Below are 22,376 nucleotides of genomic sequence, written 5' to 3' on the forward strand. Positions count from 1 at the left end.
AGAAACAGTTCGTGGCGGTGAGAATTTTTATGTTGCTTTTAACGTGAAGCTTTTCGAGGTCACTCAACTCTTACTGTAAAAATGGTGCAGGTGGACAATTAAGATGACTTACAGGGGTTTCGAGTGTAAGAGGTAAATCTGCAACCATTCCTAGTTCCTTTTCAAAGTTAAACTTCAATATGGAAAGGGAGATTTGAAATCTTTTCCCCTTTTTCATTTTGCAAAGCTTACTCAACGACACCCTTTTTAAATGCATTCTTATATGACAGAACAATAGAGATCAGCAGAGAATCAGTCAGATGCAAAATCAGCTTCACATTAAACATGATTCAGAGAGATGAGTTCCAAATCTGTTTCAATAAATTTCAGTTCAACTTGAAGATAGTCCAGAAATGGCTTCAATTCCGGTACATGAAACAGCCACAATGTTAAAAATTAAGGGTGATTCTTGATAAAAAATGTTTCAAAACGTAGTAACTGTAACAAGTGATCGTACAAAATCGTTTCTCTTACTGTCCGCAATATCAGCCCAGAGAACGATTATATGTTTGATCTTTCTTATGGAGAGAATCGAAAGGAGCGGAAAACGTGCTGTGGTGTTTTATCGGTAGTCGGGCCTTGTCGGGCTTATCTGGGAACACTCATTTATGCCACACGTCTCACGAGACCGCCAATGGGCCGTAGCGTACGTCACCCCATTTTATTAGCCCGCCGAGATTATTATTCTAATGATGCTAACGTTGTCGGGTGTAGACAAAGCAGTAAAAACGGAAAAAAATAATCAAGAGGGGAAAACAAAACCGGGGAGAGAAGCAATCTTAACAAATCAAACGGTACCAGTCGGACTGAAAATAACATCGATCGGGCGTGTAGTGGGTGTAAGGCGCCGTTGGGGCCGGCCCCGTTGGACGAGGAGAAAGATCTCAAACTGGCGGGAAGATCCCGATTCCTACCGTGCCATTGAGGGTGCACTTTTGCCGCACTATGGTGTGCGATAATGGGCACCATAACTTATGGGTCGATAATTTGTTTCACCGGTTGACCCAGGTGACATTTTACGCGGGCTCCGTTGTGTTGTGGCTGTATGCTTTCGTAGGCTGGCTGGTGGGAAAGCTTCAAGAAGTCGTACTACCCTTTACATTTGAAGCGTCTTTTTTTTCGTTTTCCTGGGAAGGGTGAATTATTGTAATGCGCTACTTCGCGAGGATCTGCTGATGGAAGGCTCATCCGTTATGGCGTTTTATTGACAGGATTGGCCCGGGGGCAGACCGCAACGGATCGTTAAGATAGATAACGCAAAATAGGCGACAGTTTTAGCCGCACACCATCGATGAACTGCAGAGGCGGCCGAACTGTGCCCGGGGTGTGAAGAGCGTTTAATTCATTCGAACCGCTAGTGTGTCACTTTGTGCGCTGATTAGTTTACGTTCATGAGATTGTGGGGATATTATAAGACAGGACAAAAAAAAACATCGAAAGTTGGGCATGATTTGGTGATTTTTGTTGGACCTGAACAAAGAAAAGCGAAGCGACTTTATGGACAAGGATTTCTAAGCCTGATCACTGCTGAGACTCACCCCTTTGATCGCCGGGGCAAATGAGATGCCACTTTAAGGCAAGCGCGCGTGTAGTTTATGATCATGGTTTAGAACGTACCCTGTCGCGTTCGGGCTGGGTAGGCTCGGAGCATAAATCGTCACAAGCCTCTTGGTTTTTCGGCAACTACCGCGCTAGTGCTGCCCCGTGCGAAGGCTAAGCTCATTCGTTGGGCAGATTTATTCCGGATTAATCGTGCGCTAAAGCTTTTCGAGCGGGTGCGAACACTTTTGGCCGTGGACACGACACTACATGGGTAGCCGTTTTGTTTTTTGTGAGTCGTTAAGCTGAAGTGTGGTTGGTGTTTAGGTTGGTCAAAACGATTTTACTGCACACGGTGTTGGGGAGGTGAAGTTTCGAGGTGTGGCTGCTCTTGGTGAAAGCTTGTACTGCAACCGAGATAGTGCCTGTCAACTTCTACTAGTTTTGCAATTAATCTGTGATAACTGTAAAACAAAACGTTTATTATCCGTGAAATGGTCATTAATATTAAAGTAAGACTATTGGAAGCTTGTTGAACTGTTGAGGTGATAAGAAATGCCTGGTTGGTTTTATTTTAAATGATGCGTAATAATTTACACCTCTTGAAACTGCTGTGTTTAAAGGTGCTTATGATGATGATGACAAGTCCCTTCTACTGCCTGGGCACATCTTTGAATAAAATGAAGATTTGTTTGAAATACTGCATAGTGTTATGTATTTTGTACAGTTGGATGATACTGATTCAGATATCGTGAATCCGAATAAATCTTTTAACTGAATTAATGAATCTGAAACTTCATTGCTTGGATTCATGAGTTCTCAAAGATTCCGTAAAATAAATCTTATTTCAGAAACTTAAAGTATAAAAATTCTCAAAACCATGTTTCCGGAATGATACCTGATTCTATGGGGACTCTTGATTTGAATGAGATTCTTATTGAAGATTGATTTGAATAACACTTATGAAAAGATTAACTAATAACAATTAGAATAATTAACCACAACATTCGCATTTTGCTTGCATAAATTCGAACAGAAACAAAGTTCTAGTTGGTGGTGACATCAGAAGCTTCCATCCATTAACTTACTCTTCAAGTGTCCGTTAAAGCAATTCTTCAAGAAATTCAAAGAAGGATTGGTACATTAATGTAAAATGGTTGATTAATTTTTATTTTGATAAGAACGAGCAGCCAGCTCGTTTGATGCAGTTGTAAAATATATTTTATTTCCACGGTGTACTAACAAGTACGGCTAAGTTGATGTAAGTAAATTTGAAACAAGTATATCCGAATACTGCTTAGATATGCGAATACAGTTTTTTAACCAAACTCCAACGCAGCTTATTTACAAATGCCCGCACTCGAAAATGCATTTCCACACGGTGATGTAAAAAGATGCACATAGTTATCACATCACCACGTTAAATTCTCTGTTTGCAGAGAGACAAAAAAGAAGACAGCAAAAAACTTTTCCTTCCGTCAATAAAACGATTCACCATCAGGATATGATGATTTTATAGACGCAAATTCTTTCTTTACCTTCCCAAAACCAATGCGTATGCAAATGATGATCTCATGCACGAATGTTACATGCTGCTCGGTTCCCATCATCAGCAATCAGTTTTCGCTGCTGCAATGAAACTCGTATACAGGTGTTAAGTCGCTAATGATCGCTATTGCATCGTACGCGGCGCGAATGCACTTTACAACGGAGCTGACATTCACCGCTCGGTCCATACCCGTCAATGTTTGCTATCATCAGTAAGAGCGCGACCCACACGTTTTATTCCACCCATTTTCGAGCCTTCCCGTCAGTGTTGTTCCGCTTCCTTATCATCTTCGCTTTTGGCTTGGTTTCCATCCCAAGTGCACCAGTGGCAGGGTGAACGATGCAGCCGATAAAAACCCTTTCGGTCCGAAACCACACCTTCCACCATGCGATGCAGTGATAAATTATGTAATTGATTAATGATCGATGGCATCCCTGCCCTCCCGATCAACTTCACCACTTCGGCTTTTGCCCGTTTTGTTTCATGTTTCAGTTTTTGGTTGATGTTTTACATATTTGAAGCGCAACAAAATGCTAGAGTTCTAAACCTGCATATCGCTGGAGCGATTGATCGCGAGGGAAATGATAATTTGACCTCTGAAAAGCGCCATAAAATTGAAAGTGATGCTATAATTAACGTGACTACGTTAAGCGTCGGAAAGTAAGTTTTTTTTCCGAAAGTAGAACCGATAGCGAAAGGGAATGATGTGTTAAATTTCAAACCATTCCGATAATAAATTTGTGTTTATTGAACTGCAGATATTAAAACAAAAGATACGGTAACAAATTAAGTTTGAAAAAAACGTAGTAAGGGGACCTATATTTAAGAACCGATCGTATGTTTGAAGATGAAGAACAAAAAAATATATGAATACGAACACAAATTGTATAAATAATACAAAATTACACAAATATTCTACATACTGAAACACATTTGACAGAAAAATTATGTATATCATTCTGTTCCCAACATTTCTTCGACTACATTTACTATATTCTTAAATCTACTAGATACTTAAGGGAAGTGCCACTCAAAGGCTTCAGATATCAAATAATGTGTCAGAAAACGTCCGGGTATGATAGTGAATGTATGTATTGACCCTGTTCGCTCCGGAGATGACCAGCCTGGCATCATTACTTCCATTTGAATAGTTTTATTTTGCATTTTTATTAATACATACACCCAATTTATCGTCCATGGGTTTATTGCCGGCAAAACACAGAAGATCCATTGGCTGCATCCATTGGCGGCACATTAATGACACCGTTAATGTGCATAATTTCGGCCATCCTGGCGATGCACTCGTCTCACACACGGGAGGCGTGAAATGAAAAACACATTATCATTATTTTATGATCCATCCCAATTCCCAAGGAAAAGCATGGAACGCAAATCAGTACCAGTTTGCGTACGATTGAAAGCTGCTGAAAGTTTGTGCATGGGAACGGTGGTTTTTTTTTTGGGGTGTTTTGCCACTAGTGGAATGTACATTAAGGTGAAATTATTTCCTTTTCTGCTACAGTCCAACGCGATGGACACAAACGCTAGCAGCTGCATTTTGGGTAGCATCAAAGTTACATTGTTGCTGAAAATACTGCCCATCCGGCTCCCGATCGATCCTCAAAACTCGCACGGAAAAGCTTTCTAATGGAGATCGTAGTGTTACCGTTTACCATCGTTGGTGTAGCGCCCGAGAATCGGCGATAAAAAATCAATTTCCAACCACTCTCACCACAGCGGTGTACACTCGCTCGTTAATGAAAATGAAGGTGATAAATTGAATTAGCATTCCCACACCATTTAGCGTCGGGCATCGTGTTGACCAGTGTCGCCTTTCAGCTACGGCAACCGCCACACGGTTTTCTTCACACGCGCAATGAAAGCCTTGCCCGTGCGAGCCCTTGCGCTAGGACACGGGACCCGATCGCCGGTCCGGTCGAAGTGCTAATTAATTATCATACAAATTGATAGCGTAAATTTGAACACGATCTTTTTCGGCACAGTCAACGGCCGTATCGGTCCGATTGGATAGGGCGCAATTTATGTGAAGCTTCTTCGTTTTCTACCAAGCGTCCACCAGGCTGTGTTTGTGTTGATCGGTTTGCAATGAGCAATTAGTGTGATGTGTTTTGTCGTGAACGCAGCTCACCGCGATGGACGTGATTTGAGTTGGTTGGAATGCCTGGGAATGTTTGGTGTGCGGGAAAATTGATGTTGATGGTAACGCGTATGGTTGTTTATTACAAACATTTATAGCAGTCCTGGAACAGCTTTGCTTGTAGGTTTATGATCATAAAGAAAAAGCAATGGAATTACTCAAAGAAGGGGAGAATTGGGTTACGATAATAATTTTTATTAATATGTGCATCAACTGCAATGGAACTGATACGTTGTAGTCAATGGAGAGTTTATTAAATAGAGATCTAAAACGAAATTCTTCATGGCGTACCGACGTTCTAGGTCATGGTTGCCATTTCTGGTTTGCTAGACTTAATTTAACTACGTAGCTGGATAGTTAGATAGTGCTAAGGTGGATTGCTTCGGATGAGTTGGACCGGTTTAAAAAAAACCCTCGTGGGAGGGTGGAACATCTGCTAACATCGCTCGTCACGACATGCCACATCGAGTTAACCGAAGCATTTGAAGATCATCCACAAACAATATCATGGAATATCCAGTACATGGTGTCTCAATCCCTGATTACTATTTTGAAGTTATTAACTAGTAACACTTTTCAAATTATCAATTATTGACCACTCACTACCGTGGGGAAGTTGTACCGTTAATTACATCATTCCGTCCAACAGCCATCCTTCCAGAAACACCACTTGAGCCTCGTCTATCAACACTGTTGGACATGGCGGTACGGCACTTTCAAGCGACAAAACGTATGCCAATAACCGCTTTATCTAGTCACCAACTCAAACGGGTAAATATTGACACAGAGGCAACGAGTCCGCTACCCTGCTGACAATGTATAAAGCCACCCAAGAGCTGCGGGACGGCGGCACCCTTCAGATAAATCGTACGGTGAAGAGGTGGTTGGTAACTACTGCCGGGCAACCGTGTCGGACGTGTAGTTTTCGCGATGAACTGTACTCCCGAGCACTCAAAATCCCCCCTCTGTCGAGTGGCGGCGCTCAGGTCCAATAAACTTTGCACAAGTGCGACGTCGCCCTGGCCACTTTTTTGCGCATCATACCCCTTTCATGCCCAGCATCCATCACGGCGGCAATAAAAGGGGGCGCGCGTGCTCGCGACGTCAAGTGTTGGTGGTATTCGGCGAAGGCTTGCCAATATCCGGCCCTCGGTAACTATTGATAGTTTGTACCGTTTGTCTCGGGTGGGGAAAAACGGCTAGAAACACCCGACAGGGCACCGGATCGATGGATGATAATAGGATCTACGGTTGAAGTGCATCATCATCATCATCATCAGTCGCTTGAGCGCCTGGCAATCGCCAATTAATGCATCGTCAAACAAATGAGCCGCATTAGCGAGACGGCGTCAGCAGGCGCTGTCGACGGCTAGGTGACTACCAGGGCACACCGTTCCAGGCACGGACGAATCGAACGTGACCATTTTGCTAATCGCCCTACTTTGTTGCCAGTGATGATTGACGATCGTTCGCTGGATCGTTGGAGGAACTTTTCTTGCAGGCTTGGGTATGTGTGGCATGATGTAAGTTTTAACGACTCACTAATAAGCAAACGCAGTGATTGATAAGCGGACACAGTGGAAGCGGATATGGGAAATTAACTGGACGAGTCGGTATAGTCGGAGGGTTGTCGAATGGGAAGGTTTTTCGTCGACTTGCAGCATTAAGAGTTCCTTCAAGGTTAAGATAATCCTGAGGTTTACATGACATTTTGGAATATTTTTGATCGACAATGTACGAAGGTGACCTATTGGAACTTTTTGCTTCATCGTCGTCGGTAGAATCTTTTCACGACTTTACCCGACAATCATCATGCACTAAGTATAATGTTCTACTATTAAAGGGAATCGCTATCATCAAACGTGTAATGACCGATTAAAACGATCATTTACGTGTAGAGAATGTCTTCTCACTGCACCACACATTAAAGTTTGATCACATTTACTAATCCGTACACTTTCTCTAAGCTGGCGCTGCAGGCGCCCATTCGTCACCTTCTGGTCTTTGCACCTCTTGCCGCGCGGTAATACACACAACACCCGGTTAGGGTGCGATGCGAAACGTAAGCTTTTTTTACCGCTCTCCCATGAACTTCCTTCTCACACGCCACGAACCGGCGGCATAATCCTCACGTCGCTCATTAAGCGCATTAATAAAGAAAATTTATACCTTTTCCTTGTCTCTGCGCTTGGCCGCGCGTAAAGAGTTATGATTTTATTTGCTTCCCTTCTGCTCACCATGATTACGCGCCGGTACGAGCGGTTGCCGCGTCAAGTGTCTTCGTGGACGTTGTTCGTCGCTGGTCGCAAAACCCGCGAAGATTGATCTGCCGCCTTCCTGCAGTGTGCGCTCGCCAGCGTCGCAGTCGGCAAGCGCGATAATAAATGGCTGGGCGTTTATAAATCAAATCATCTATTAAATGGACTAACCGACCATCATCTCCCAGTACGCTTTCGTGGCTGATGGTTGATCGTTTACAAGCGCATTGCTTGTTCGCGGTGCCACCTTAATAGGAGCAACTGTTTATGGCTTAAGCGGATCTGTTTCTCTCTCCCTCTCTCTCGTTATATCTTAAAGCGGATAAAACATTTGTTTTTGTCTTTTGTAATCATAATTATCGTTACAAACGCGTTCGGGTTCCATTACATTGGGCTAACGGAAGATGATAGTCGTTGCTGTCGCACATCGTTTAGTAATCTTTTCTAAGTTGCTCTCTCCTGGTTTACGTACAACAACCACCAATAGTTAAAAATAGTAAAATAAAACAGAATGTTGCCAATGAAAACAATATAAAAGACGCCAACGCATAAGTATTCTTTTTCTAGTTCTCATTCTTCACTTTATTGGACTTGAAATGGTGTGTAGTACTCCTGCGTAAATGTTTCATTTCACTTCTCCTAACAGCGTTTCTCAGCTTTTTCATGAAAAATAGCATCACCATCCGTTGATTTACGATCACCCCATTGTTTGTGCCGATGCGTCGAAACAGTTTTGTGATGTTGACCATTCTCATCATCGGGATCTTTTCAGCACCTCTACCGACACCCGTCCAGCTGCACTTTGTCATAAATTTTTTGTCAAACAGCAAATCCATTGCCTCCGTCATACGGTTTTCACTCTGCGACTCCGTAATGTTGCTTGCCAGCCAGTGGTAAATCTGCTCCTGGAACCCAACGTTGAGTAGGTTTTCGTTGAGAGCTTCCATGCTCTCCAAGTTAGTAATTTGCTCGAAATTTACATCGGTAACCATTGGGGTTGATGCAACGCATTTGATACCATATCTGTGCAGTAAAACTTGCGCAATAGTTTCGATGCGTAGAAGCTTATCAACCAATCTGCGAATAAAATCTTCCAATCCAGCCAATTTGGCTTCAAGCTTTTGAACAAAGTTCAACAAAGTTTGCTCGGATGTTTGTGATGTTGTGCTAATTTCTCTCCTTGTAAGCGTAGTTGCAGGTGCTGGCGATGCTGTACAAAGGAAAAATGTGTGCACTCAAATGTAAAAATAAAATTGAATGCAATTTTTAGAACTCATTTGTATTACCTTTTTTATTCCTTATGTTGCTGGTGTAATTTTCAACATGTGAATCAGTAAAATCTTCACCTAGAGGACTGGGTGATTTAGATAGTTGACACCGTGAACTTGCGCTGTTCTCGGTTGCGGTGGATTCTCCTTTCATTTTCGATATAAGTTCGTGCGCAACATAAGGTTTAACAATGTTGATCTTTTTAACAACACAATCTATTTTCAGCCATGTTGTGTTGCCGACACTCTCGCTATCGTTTAGCAGTTTGTACATTTTTGGTCCGACGCACTTGGGCCACAGGAGGATCGTTTCCTTATGACGGGTATCCAAAATCCATCCCTCAGGAACTACACATAGTTCTTTGCTTCCATCTTCTTCACAGGCTTCTACAATCGCAAATGGCATCTTGTGGACAATTACACAAAGGCGTTTGACAAAATTGTATCAATCTTCTTGATATCGTCTCGATAATACTAAACTTAACTGATGGTGAATGTGAATAATGCTGCAAAAGAAACAAAAATATTTCTAGTTATGCAGTAGCGCTATAGACTTTTAACTCAATTAGTTGGAAATAATTTCAAACTAAATAATGTTCTATTATTGAACAGCACAATTGACTTGCTTCTACATGTATCATGAAGAACTCGATTGAATGCAGATTGTATTGATGGGAATTACTATACCGAATATGCTATTTTTGACCAACACATTATACACAAAAAATAGAAATAAATAAAAACAAAAAATGAATGAAATGTTGTTTAGTTGCAGTTCGATAATCCGGTATTGGTTGTGGCGCTGGAATTTCACAAGTGTAACACAGGTGCCTAATCCTGTTTCAAGTTACAGGTCGTTGTAAGCATAATCCTGTTACACGATAAAAAAATCCAAGGAATTGGCTGGATATGCTCACGAAGGCGATCAGGTGTGTAAAAGAGGGCAGAAATCCTTAAAACAAATGCACAAACGGTAAAGTGTATTAAACGTGTAGGAAAATTCGATTCTAAACTATAAAAATCAAACTGCTTCCAAGTAGTGAAAGCTTCAAATGAGACACTTATTCAGCGCGCAACTACAACCTCTGAATTGATAACAAAATCTTAAAAATGAAACTAAGCAAGCCAACTGAAAAGTTTTCCTATATGACTTCATGATTTATATGAAGTCTATCTTTTGTACGTTAAAATAGTTTGAAGAACTTACTTTCAAAACACAATTTAAAAAAGAAATTCCCGCTCGTTTTGGAGTCAATGCATCAGTTCCGAACCAAACAAAAACAAAGCAATACACAGCTATCTACCACTTAAACAGCTAAGCAGATAAACGCTAAACCTGTACAAACGCCCGAAATATACATTGATTTCGCTTTTGCCCTGTACAATAATCGATATTATAACCATTTTAAAGCTTTAAAAGATCTTTATTTATTGCCTCAAGCCCAATATACACAACGCCCGGTGTTTACGGCAGCGTCTAAGCGTCATCGCTCTCTTTGTATGCTATCACCCTCAAACGCTATATTTTCGCTTATTTATATTGTTTTGCTTACCGTTATCAATGCACAATGAATTGGTTTTGGTTTAGATCTGGTTTCACAACATTTTCCATGCGAAATATAGCGAGTAATATAAAATTCTTCACAACAAACAAACACGGCACCGCTTATACAGCTGCTCACCAGCACCACCGAGTGACAGCTTGTTGCTTCAAGCGCGCATCGTTGTCACTTTGAAGCTGCACGCGTTTATGTCTGTTGGTTCATAACTTTACGTTGTTGCAACGCGCGTGGTGCGAAATGGTAGAACTTTTAAATAATGTAAAACGACGTGTCCCTGTTTAATGTAATGAAAGAATATAAACTTAATTGTTGATTAGCGCTGGTTTGGGGTTTTAATTATCCAGCACTACCAAATGAACGTAAATCTGTGCAGGGAGTCGTTTCTAACCGTTCGCTACTATTTAGCGGTAAATTATGAGCTTGACCATCGCCGCGGGACGTTTCCCAGAATGGAAGGCTAATCACGAAGCTGCCACCGGCACACTCCATTAAGGGGGTAGAGGCTATCTCGTCGCTGAGATCCCGGTGGCAATCGGTGCAGCTACTGCACGGATCGCTCGAACGGCTACCTCGCGCTGCTCGTTTGCGGTACCGGGATGGCGCAATTTGTGGCGATTAATCATGTCATTATTCACACTACCGGTGCTGGCGGGGTCTATTTCGTGACGAAATGCTTGTAAACTGCTCGCAAACCGATGCCATATCCCGACCATTAAGCGCTAGAGTCGGGAGTACGACGGACAGAGAGCTAAGCTACATTTCTTTTCTTCGCGCTCTCGTTAATCGTTTCGTTTTTATGAGATCGTCATTTGCGGTTCCTTTTCCTTCAGCATCCGAAGTCATGTTTGTGCGATTTCTCCTGCGCTGTGCTGAATCATCGCAAATCATGCACTTTTTCGACAGCATTTACCTGGAGTACCTTCCAGCTCGCCAAGGGAAGGTCTGTCCTGATGCTCATCTGTGCCACTGAAAAGAGTGACATCGTTAGCAATGAAGCAAACAGTTCGAAGGATACAACCATTTTGTTGTGAATTAAAAAGGAGTCCACAATTTTCAACCGCCAAAAATGCAGGCAAGCCAAGTTAAGAACTTAATTGCGAGTACATCATTCACTAGCACTGCTGTTCACTGGGCATTGCCAGTTTTACAGGTTGCAATTAAAACGGAATAAATTATGTGATTGTCCGCCTTGTTCGCGCAACCGTTGCTTTTATCCTTCGGTGTGCGCTCGTGAGGAAATACTCTTCTTCGGGATCATTTCCGGCCCAGCGACGATACGATCGGATCGCTGCTGGTAAAACGTTCCCCGTCGTCGGCGTGTTCCGCAGGGTGGGGGTATTGATAAATGATATCAGCCCGAGGGGGAGTTGATGACCATTTCGGAGTTTTCATTGACTGCGCCCATTGTCTGTCGGCTTCCGAACGCAATCAGCGTGCACTGCACTACCCTAACGGGTGCATCTAATCGTTGTCGGTTGATCGGCGTTTTGCTGAAGAACGCACATCTTTCGGGCAGCATTCCACACTTGCGCAGCGCACCTTGTCCGGCCAAAGTGTGAAGATCGGATATATTTTCTCAAAGGAAATCGATTTTTTCTCAGCTCCTGAACCACGCCCCAGCGATTCGAGTGCTGATTCGGACATCTTTGATTGCAGCTTCTAAAGGACGAGAAGGGCATATTGGAGTGTGTTTATATTCGATCGCGAACATAAACCATTGATTGGATCAATAAGGTTTACCAGGAAAAGGGATACAGGTGCAAGATTATTTGATTACAAGCACTAGTAACACCATTGGTACACAAATCGGGCCATTTAAATCGATGTCCATATTTTTCATTCATTAAATCGTGATCTGCTTTTTGGGCTTGCTCGATGTTCGATTTGGAATGCATCGTGAAGATATATTTGCTTATAATTAAATTGGAGCTGTTTAGCTTCATGCTCTGAGTATTTGAATGTTTTGCTTACCAAGTTTTCAAGTTATTTGTTGAACGATAATAATGTATTGGCTAAGTGTTTCTTAAAATTAATATTTAGATGACACTCGAATTTATGTTACGCTTATAAGCAGCGATTTTATAAATATTGAATATGGTAATGTATAAAAGAACGAATGACAAATGAGTTTAAAAAAATCTTAATTCAGTTAAGAGACAACAAAGAAAATCAAGTCTCCTTGTACGTCGTGTCCCTTCAGGGCAATCAGATTGAACATCCAGTTGCAGCGAATGACCTGTTTGAGTATGGAAAAATGCAACAGCAAAAAAAAGCTTAACCTCCACCAGACAATAGTAATAAAAACTGATTTTCGTCGTGTAAGTGCAAAGTAAACTTGTTCCGGCGTACAAAGAATGCGGGAAATAGGACAAAACTGTCAGCGTCGGAACGATTGCATTGCATTCGCTCCAACATCTTTTTCAAAGCATTCGGCGACCTCAACGTGATTAACTTTCCCTTCTAGTTAACAGCTTGGCACCAAACTACCAGCTCAGTGCACCGACAGACTGACCCCGAAATAAATGCAGAATCAAACAGTCGAATTTGGTTTGTTTCGTCGAACAAATAAATACATATTCAACAGCGTCTGCGGAAAGCCACGCTGCCAGCCGAAGTGTTACTTGTCGTAGCTTTCTATAGGTATGTGTGCTAAATTGAGTCGTACGTCGCCGAACATTCGTTACCCAAACCCTCCTCCCATCATGTCCCCATATCATGTCCTGTTCGGGTCGTCATCAGTCATACACCTTTGCACGCGGGTTTGCTTGCGTAAATAATGATCGCTCCCTCCAGATTGCAGCAAAGACTTCATCTTTGGCAGCAAACGTAAAAAAGCAGGTCACCGCAATATTCACGGCTGAATCCGGCAGCAAGCTCATTATTCACTGCACCCCATTGTGGCCGCTGTGGGAGGATGTCGATCGGTGCAGTGCAGCGCAGTTGTTGCATTGTCATGTTTGATCGAACGCACGAGCGTGCACTTTTCACCCGCAGCACACTCAATCCAAGGACTGCGGGAGCGATTTCTTCCTGCTGTCGCGAGTTTAGTTCTTCTTGTGCGCCATACCTGGCCAACAACAAGTAAGACTTAATCCTCGAAACGATTTTTATTTCCCTGTGGACCAGGCCGCCCGGCCGATATCGATCACTGACAAGACAATTGACAGATCGCGCGTGATTCATTACCACTTGTCGAACGCAACCCCTGCCGATCTTGGGGCTGATACCACGTGGTACCATCAGTCGGTCTTGTTTGACGGAGCATATGCATAATACTATGATAAATGAGCCATTTGCCTTTTGGACTTCGATTGATGCAAGTACATCGCACGGTTTGAGGTACCTTTCGATAACAATACCAAACTTCTGAGGTGCAGAGACCGGTTCGGAACAATGGCGGATCATGTGGCATCTTGTTTCGGCATCGATTCAACAATTGAATTTTTTAATTCAATCCCTTTTTTTAGTCCTTATGATTAGAGTAAGAGATTGCTCGTTGCAAAAATTTGTAGAAATCCGTTTGTGAGGAATTTTGAGTTGATGTTGTATACTATGATCAAGTAATATTACAAAACATAGTTTTGTAACAACAACAAACAAAAAGCTCCTCTTATACGCGGACTCGGATGAGTTGAATTGATTCATGGCACCAAATTCAAACTTCAATGTTAAAGATTCTTTCAAAGATAGGTAAGACCTTCTATATCGAAGCAATTATTTATAAAGTATAACATATAAAGTATCAAATACAGATACGGGTGCAATAACCGGGACTGAAATATGCGAAGATTTCAGATCTCTCGTGGTTTACAACGGTTCGCTATAATAGTGTATCTCTGGGAGTGATTGTACCTGATTGTATTGAGCTTAAGGAATTTTAAAACATCTTCCAAAATAATATTCTCCGTAGCATACATATATTTCTACAAATGTATTGTTTTGGAGGTATTCGAATAATAATCGTTAGTTTATAAACTAATAAACTAATCAAATTTATAAAACATAAAAATCTAATTATTTTTCACAACAATTAAGTATCCTCAACAATTAAAAATAGGTTAAAATATGGAGGAACATGCAAACAGTTTAGTACAAAATTCTCGTAGTTGGTAGGTTTTTTATTTAAGTCATTGGAGTCTTGTTATTCTTTCTCAGCTTAACAATTCTGCAAGTACTAAAGGCATCACGTGAGCAGATTTAGCAAATTTTCCCAGAACCTGCGAGACCATAATTCGGGAATCAACCCAAAATTTGCATATGGTCACTTTATGCATTCGATTTGCACGACACAAACACACAACCACATTTCGTCTCCACAACAGTCTTGATAATAATTCTTGTTTGAATCTGATTAATGATCAACAAATTTGTTTTCTCTGATGCGCGCGCACTGTTTCCTTTATCGCTTGCAGAATTCAGGACGGAAGCCACCGGCACACTGCTAGCAGAAATCCTATCGCGGTACTGATGCAGTCGGCCAACCCATTCCGTACAAGCGTGGAACCGATAAAATGCAAGTGCAGCCAAACGGAGGCTACAAACGGCTGGTGAATAGAATGCGCGTATCGGGTGAAATAAACGATGCGCACAATATCTTTCCACCAGTCGATCTTCGATTCCCGTCTCTGATAGCGTGTGCTGCCCCTGGTCAAACTGTGGCGGTGCACTGCCATGGTAAGAAAGCATCATCCTAACCGTCCTTCTTGCCACAGTGCACTCTCCCTCGAGGATGTACAATAAAAGCTAACAAAATGTAGCAGCAGTGGAATAAAATGTAAAGAAGGTAGCACACGTGCAGCAGCCGGCAACTCGCAGCGTTCGCGGGTAGCAGCAGCTGCCGTTATTTATTTGTAATTGTAATCATTAAATTACGCGCAACAATCGGCATCGCGTCCGAAACCCCCCCCGAGAAGCGATATCAGGGAGCGGCAAATTTTCATTCCAATCGACATATTTCAGACCGCCCGTTCGGTGGTAAGAGTGGCAGCGGCTCGTAGGGGATTTCGGACGGAGATTGCAGCGCTTTCGACTGCGACTGCGGGCGACAGCTTCTGAAAGTTTTTATTTTTTGGTCGGTGGGAATATATGACGCTGAAGAGGATGGTCTTGGTTCTTTTATTTAAAATATTTAGTCAGAACAAGGGCTGCAGAATACCATAAGCAGGGTTCTTCAGACACCTACAGGGATACCATGAGGATTGAATCATTGCTAAACATGTTTTTAATTGTAAATCTAATATTTTATTCCACAAAGATTTAAACATTACTGATTAGTCATCCTCATGATTTCTTCATTTCTTCATCTATTGTTCTTAAATTGGTTCTCTTCCTTTCTTTGTTAAAACTCTGTCTGAAGTGTTGTAACTTTAAGATTTAAAATATTTATTTTGTACTGTGTCTACCTTGGCACCAGTTGGCTCATTTTAAATCATTCCAGGTACGGTGCTCCAAATAAGCACTCTAACCGGTTGACGTTTCCGATTCCCGGTGCATACTGATGCAACGTTGCTGCGTGCTATCGAGTCCGCCGGTATGTCGGCGGCGATGTGTTGTGTCGCGCCCGGTAAAGCAATTGAGCGATATGGCGCGATTGAAGTGGTTTGTAGAGATGCACGTTGACTGGCGTGGCTTCCTGACCGGATGCTTGCTGCCGTTCCTCATCCAGCAGCACCTGCCGTATCTCCTCCAGCAGGCTCGGTTCCAGTCGCAGTCCTTCGGATGTTTTGATACCGAGCAAGACTCGCTCGTAGCGTCCGTACCGATCTGCGTCCGTTTCGAGGTTGTAAGTGCGCGTACCCTTGAACGGAGCCATCCGGCACGTGCCGAAGGCAACCATAACCAGCAGCAGCTTCTGTGGAAACGGGTTTTTGTTTTGGTGTTTTGTGTTGAAAGATAACGATAGGATAGGTTGGCACATTCCGAGTGGAGGGAACTTACGATCACTGTCGCTTTCATTGTGCACGATCGCTCGATCTACCGCTTGGGGACCAAATGGTCGGCCAGGGCCAACATTGGCGTGCTTTTATAGTGGCCATGTGCGCCCTGGAGACTAGGACACATGTGCTGGTGGTCCAGTAGTAAGGGAATGTTTCACTATTTATTTTGTTTTTTTTTTTATTCACCTTTGGTACAGTAAACCCATCCATCCGTTCACCCTGGCGCATCGCCAAATCCGATAATGATTTCCATGGAATTGTCGGCTGCTCGGGGTAGAGTGAACTTCAAAACGCCAAACGAAGCAGCGTCCTTGATGTGTTGCGAGCGAATGGGGTTTGTCGTAAAGTGCATTCCGTGTTGACCCTTGCCGATTATCTGATGCCGTCCCAACTGTCCACCCGGGCGGGCGCGTGGACGTTTTTCTCAGCGCTGCTTCTTAGCGGCTCATCGCGCCGAAGATGAACCGTCTTAGGCGAGACGATTGATGAATGACACCCTAATGTGTTCGTCCGTGACCCGGATAGGCAATGGAGAGAAAAAGATCCCAGACCATCTGACAGGGAGATGATATCGTATCCCACAAACCTTCCTATATAATTAACAACACGTTTGACGGTTTTTCTCTCTCTGCTGTATGTTATTGTTTTGACTCAATCAACGGTTCAAATCGATCGGATATTCGAATCTGTCGCTGGATCTGATCAATCTGCGGTTGCGTGCGACTGTTGATTTGAGCTGTCGCAATAGCGCCCCGATTGGTGCTCGGATTTCATCTGCGGCAGCAAAGCTAGGGAGAGGGACAGGCACGCGCCCAGGTCGCGACACCGTCGGTGAAAGATCGGTCACCTTTAGCGATGCAAGTGTTGGAGTGTTTGGCAAGATTTTGTACGTCGGTTAATGACGTTTCGAACCTGTTCAAAAGGATAGCTTTTTTTTGTTTCTTTTGGTGTGTGAATTTATTTCGAAAGGAAACCCTTACGGCGAGCTGCTGATTGAAATTGCTCGCGGTTGGCTGCGTTGTTGTCTCTTCTCAGCTGTCAACTTACCCGTTTATCTTGCGTACGGTGCGTATTGGTGAGCTTTATTTCACCAGCAGTTGCGTGGCAGTGCTTTCTACGGAGTAGAAGGTATATACCTTGCCACCAACTGTTTTTTGGGCGGCTTCTTTTATGAGACGGGATGGGAGGACGAACGGGGCGCCGGGAATTGTATTTGCTTGCTTCAGTGAAGTATATTTACGCCCGTAATTTTTGCTCCAAAGTCGGTTTGTGTGCGACCAAAAGGTGCGATCAGCCTGGGCAACGGTTGATTGCAGTTGGAAATACCGTTTTGCTTTTGCTGGCCGTAGTAAGGCAACATTTAAGCGGAATCAGAAAGCGACACCGCGTGAACGAGGAAGGTCCTCTCGGACAAAGAAGTGAATTCCAATCCGCAATGATTACTTTGGCATTGATTGGCAGATGATCGTGTCGTGAAGCAGCGCTTTACGCATCATTTTGATGATTTTGAATGATTTCGTGGTTTTGGTGTTGGAAATGGTTTTCGATAATTCATCCTCGTTTTAAGAATTTTGAATTCTTTTATAAAGAAAAGAATATCATGGATTTGAAGAAGGTGTCTAAAGGTGAAACGATTAATAGGTTTTATTATAGATTAACATAATAAACAATTTTGTCCAGATTCATGCAATTTATTTTTGGTGAAACAAGTAAATAAGCACAAATTTGTAAGTAATATTGTGAAACAAGTAAAATATTAACCATATATTGTGCTTCGTGCTTCGTGGAATGCTGTTACATACAGATGAAGTACTGTATTGGATAGATCTGGAAATTTAAGCTGTATTAATTTCTGGCGTTACGTTTTAAACGTTATTTATTTAACCATTAAAAATATTTTTATTTGTGCCTTAGAACGAAGCAGCAAACATTTATTGTTTCAAATCTGTTGAAATAATTATAAATATTTTATTATTGATCGATTCCAATTTTCTCCCCATTGATTGTCGTGATCAACTAAATCATGTGATAAAATGCTCTCGATTGTTCTAACAATATAATGGTAGCATTTTAGTAACCGGTCTCAAAACGATAACGGTTGTAAAATCCTTACCGTAAACCATCCTGCGTTCTGCTGACCTCTCTGTGTCCTTATTTGTCGAGGGAATCATTCTCTTCCCATTACCGTATCATTACACGCACTTCAGTATCATCGTCATCGAACCGGGGGTAATTTAGTTAATTTACTCAATAACAACGTCACATAACGGGTAACAACGCGTCCTCTCCCAACCTACCAACCTATCGTACCGTCTCAGATCCACATCGCGGGATAACAAGAGGTTCGTCGCCATATCGCTGATTGAATTCTTTTGTTTCTCAGCCGCGTGCGAACGTGCACCCGCGTTGCGTTCGCTGCTTAATGGTGATGAGTTCGGCGAAATGGAAACCCCAATACGTTGAAGTAATAAAAATTTGTGTCACAGAAAAATGCAACCATGCCTTCACGCAACGAGGTGTCCCGATACAGCGGTGGAGCACTGCATGAAGAAAGGACACTTTGCGTTTGGCCGTACTCTCTTTGTACGGGAAGGTGGTGGATCTTTTGCAGCACCGTTCGGCACGGCATTCCTCGGCACAAGAGACAGCTGAAATGTAGCGATTTTGGCATTCGGCGAAACGCGCAAACCTGGGGTGAGCAAAATCTGCTGGTCAATCGGCAGTGGCCGAACGATTCCGGGGTTTAAATGGACACCGCTGGTAATGAGTACGATTTATTACACCTTCCACCTTCGTTCCGCCACGGGCAGGACCCGGGCGATTGATGGAGACTTTCTACATCAATTAAATCCTGGCAGATTTCTACTGCCGGGCAACGCTGCAGGACATGATTGCTGTTCGTATTGCTTTTAGTGCTACCGCTCGACGATGATGGGTGGTGGCAATCGGACAAGTGATCCTTTCACCAGCACTCTTGGGATAACACTGAAACTATGGCTCTGGGGGTTGTAGCATTCTCAGCCAATGCTTTGATCCTAACCGATAAGCAGAACCTCTGGCTGATAATTTATTGCCGCCGAAAATCGAACGGACAGATGCCGGTTGTCGGTGTGATGTTGGCATAGTGGTGCATTAAATCCGGTTCGTCGCTGGTAGTGATGGGTTTTGGAATTGCGTGTTTCGCTGGGATCATCGCTGCGATAAGTGGATTGTGATGTAGTCGGATGGTTATTCCAAAATTTTGTCGTTGCCACTGTCGAGTACGACCATAGTACTGGTTAAGCATTCTTGTGTGCTTCTAACGGCGAGGTTGAAGTTTTGTTTGTTAAAAGTTGGTAAAAGCAATTTCATCAAAAGCGAGAACGAAAAATATTTTAAAACCTTATTTTAGAATGTAAAAAGGAAAACTATAATAAACATGAAACTAGACATGTCAAATAGTTGAAGACAATATTGTATTGAGCAAAATTGTCTAAATTTGTACCAAAAAAAAAAAAAGACTTCACGGCACCTGACCTTCAGCGTATCATATCCAGTGATCTTACTGATTGGATCAATCATTACGTTCGCTTCCCGGGACGGACAAGTAAATCCGCGTCGTGGATCAATTTCAATCTACGCTCGTGAAAACGTGATCACTCGACAGTTTTCGGCAAATCACCACACCGGGCAGACCGAAAGCCGAGACCGGTTGCACGTTTCGACCGGGAGACCAATGTCCTCGGCAACTGGACGACCGGGATCCAGCGTCGTGATGGTGCGATTGTGATTTATCGTTCTGCTTCGCTGAAAGGTGGTACGGTCCGGGTTGATGCGATTGGTGCTCCCGCTTTGATTGCATGCAGCTGATAGCCTTACCGAACCCTGCCATTACTCGCTTGTTGCCTTGAAAAGTGTGTATTTGAGTAGAGTCCTGCGTGAGGAGATCTGTTTTTATTTTTCACAAACTCTTCCTAAGGAGCTTTGGGTGCTGAAGACACAAGCAAAAACGACAACAACACCGATCTATCGTAAAGTTTCAAATACGATCGGATGCCGCATTCACACCGATCGTGCTGTCACGTACGCGCGATCGTGCGGTATGTTTATTTATCTGTCCAAAATTGGTGCAGTGTTTTGGCCAACCCGCCAACCAGCGGATGAATTTGCAAAACTGGATGCGAAAATAAGCGCTGTTGTTGCGTGTGCCCTGCTGAGTTGGCCCCCGCAGGTTGTTACCATAATGAAGCTGATGTGAGGTGTGCGTATAATGATAAGGCACGCAAAAGAAAGGAGGTATGCAAAGCCGGACAGACCGGAGTGTGCCGAAGGATAATGCAGCGATCGTTGGAGCGTTTGCATGCTAACTGGACTGTGGGACTGATTTATCACTCGTCTTTTTTATTCCCGGTACTCGGGAGATCAAATCGGCGCTGTCCTGCGGTCGTCCTGGCACGGTTCGGGGATCGACCCGATAGGATCTGTTTTTGGTGTTCGCTAAGGAATGGGAAATCGTGCTGCGTGGCGTAATATCTTAAGCCCTATCAGATAATGATTGGTGTAAGGCTTCTGCTGCTGTACCATTCCCCCGGGGCCCATCTTTCGCGTAAGATGTAGGAGAGTGTGTGACGAGACAGCGAAAGCGAGTGAAAGATGCTAAGATTAAGATGCATTGCGTACGCAACGGGGTGCTACTAGCTTTTTGGTTGTGGGTTCTTGAAGTAGCATCCTGGAACATCTTGCGAAAACCCTCACGCAGCATCAGTCCGACTGACGTATCAGTGGAAGCCATCGGTGCCAAGCAACAGCACGCCTGACGAAGGGGAGCAAAAAGAATGCAACATCCCCACCGGGCTCCGTGCTCTAGATTGTAGAAAGGGTTTCATTCCCAACCACTCCGTAAAGTTAGCAATTGCTGCTATTTCGCCCTCGGTTCTAGATCGATCGACGATAGTTTGGGACAGTTTGGTGTGGCGTGACGTGTGCAGATGTTAGGTGTTTCGCATATTAAATTACACGCCTCGGAACGTCATACATGATCGGCAGTGATAAGGCACTGTACAAGCAGAACAGATGCAGTACGTGGAGATTGTGCTTGCTTTTAAAGGAAGTTTGCATGAGCGGGATGAAGGAGTGTAATGACTGATCTAAAGATGGATATTAGCTGTAGATTTTTAATTTGATTCCATCAAAAGTAATTGTTACGAAATCGTTCTCAATTATCAAAGGCTGTCTTATCATGTCAAATAAAAAAACTTCCATTTCCAGAGACTGCTTTGTTGCGAAGAGGATGCGAATGTTTCAAATTAACTAACAATCGTATCCTTTCTCTCCCAATCGGTAGCCCCGCGGTTGATCGCGGTGCTTTGGAAAGTGTGTTTAACTTGTGCAAACAATTTATTGTTATTAATTTTGATTAATAATGCTCTTTTGTTTCGATCGTTACGTGAAAGCCAGTAAAAGGCTATGTTTTCGGGAGAGGAAAAAGTGTTTTTTTTTGGGTGGGAAAAAGAACGATTTGAGATTACTTTGATCGTAAAAGAGAATGCTTCTGAAATGTGAAAGAGGGCGAAAAATCGATTTTATGTTCATACAGATCTGGCGGATCACTGTGAATCCTTTCCAAACGTTGAGATCTTTGGAAGAGCACGCTATCACAGGGAGGGAACAAATTATGAACCCAATTTGTGCTGATATTGGACTTGGTCGATAAATACGACCCGCAGGATCCTTTTCGGTTGTGATGTTAAGCGGGTATGGAAAAAAAAGAACTTGTGCAAATAATCGCCATAAGCGTTTGTTGGTCTTGGGCGCTTGATAATCAGCGCAGAAAAACAGTACAGAACACCGGTCGCGGCCCCAAACGGTATCAATTAAGTGTCATTAATTTATGACGTCTTAATGTTTACCTAACCGTTCTCGTACGGTACGGCTGTGCATGATGATACCACGCATCGTTACTTTCCAGTAGGACGTATCGTTCTCCAGAAAGGATCCGAACCAAACCGAACCGCTCCATCTGGCGCTGGAGCTTACCGTAATCTTTTTATTGATCATTACCGGGGCAGGGGAGAAATTATTTGATGTT

General features: G+C 43.1%; 2 protein-coding genes across 2 annotated transcripts; both read right to left on the reverse strand.

Annotated features, from left to right (window-relative positions):
- Positions 1-8,106: 8,106 nt before the first annotated feature.
- Positions 8,107-9,217, reverse strand: LOC128714874 (uncharacterized). The gene is made up of 2 exons (XM_053809755.1): positions 8,830-9,217; positions 8,107-8,753 (listed from the first exon to the last, which is right to left on the reverse strand). Exons 1-2 carry the CDS (start codon positions 9,215-9,217, stop codon positions 8,107-8,109), a joined length of 1,035 nt encoding a protein of 344 aa, XP_053665730.1.
- A 6,671-nt stretch (positions 9,218-15,888) lies between these two features.
- Positions 15,889-16,328, reverse strand: LOC128715134 (uncharacterized). The gene is made up of 2 exons (XM_053810014.1): positions 16,311-16,328; positions 15,889-16,224 (listed from the first exon to the last, which is right to left on the reverse strand). The coding sequence occupies exons 1-2, from the start codon at positions 16,326-16,328 to the stop codon at positions 15,889-15,891; spliced, it is 354 nt and encodes a 117-aa protein (XP_053665989.1).
- Between the last annotated feature and the right edge of the window lie 6,048 nt (positions 16,329-22,376).

This window comes from Anopheles marshallii, chromosome 3 (assembly GCF_943734725.1).
Source record: "Anopheles marshallii chromosome 3, idAnoMarsDA_429_01, whole genome shotgun sequence".
In the NCBI taxonomy this organism is placed as follows: domain Eukaryota; kingdom Metazoa; phylum Arthropoda; class Insecta; order Diptera; family Culicidae; genus Anopheles; species Anopheles marshallii.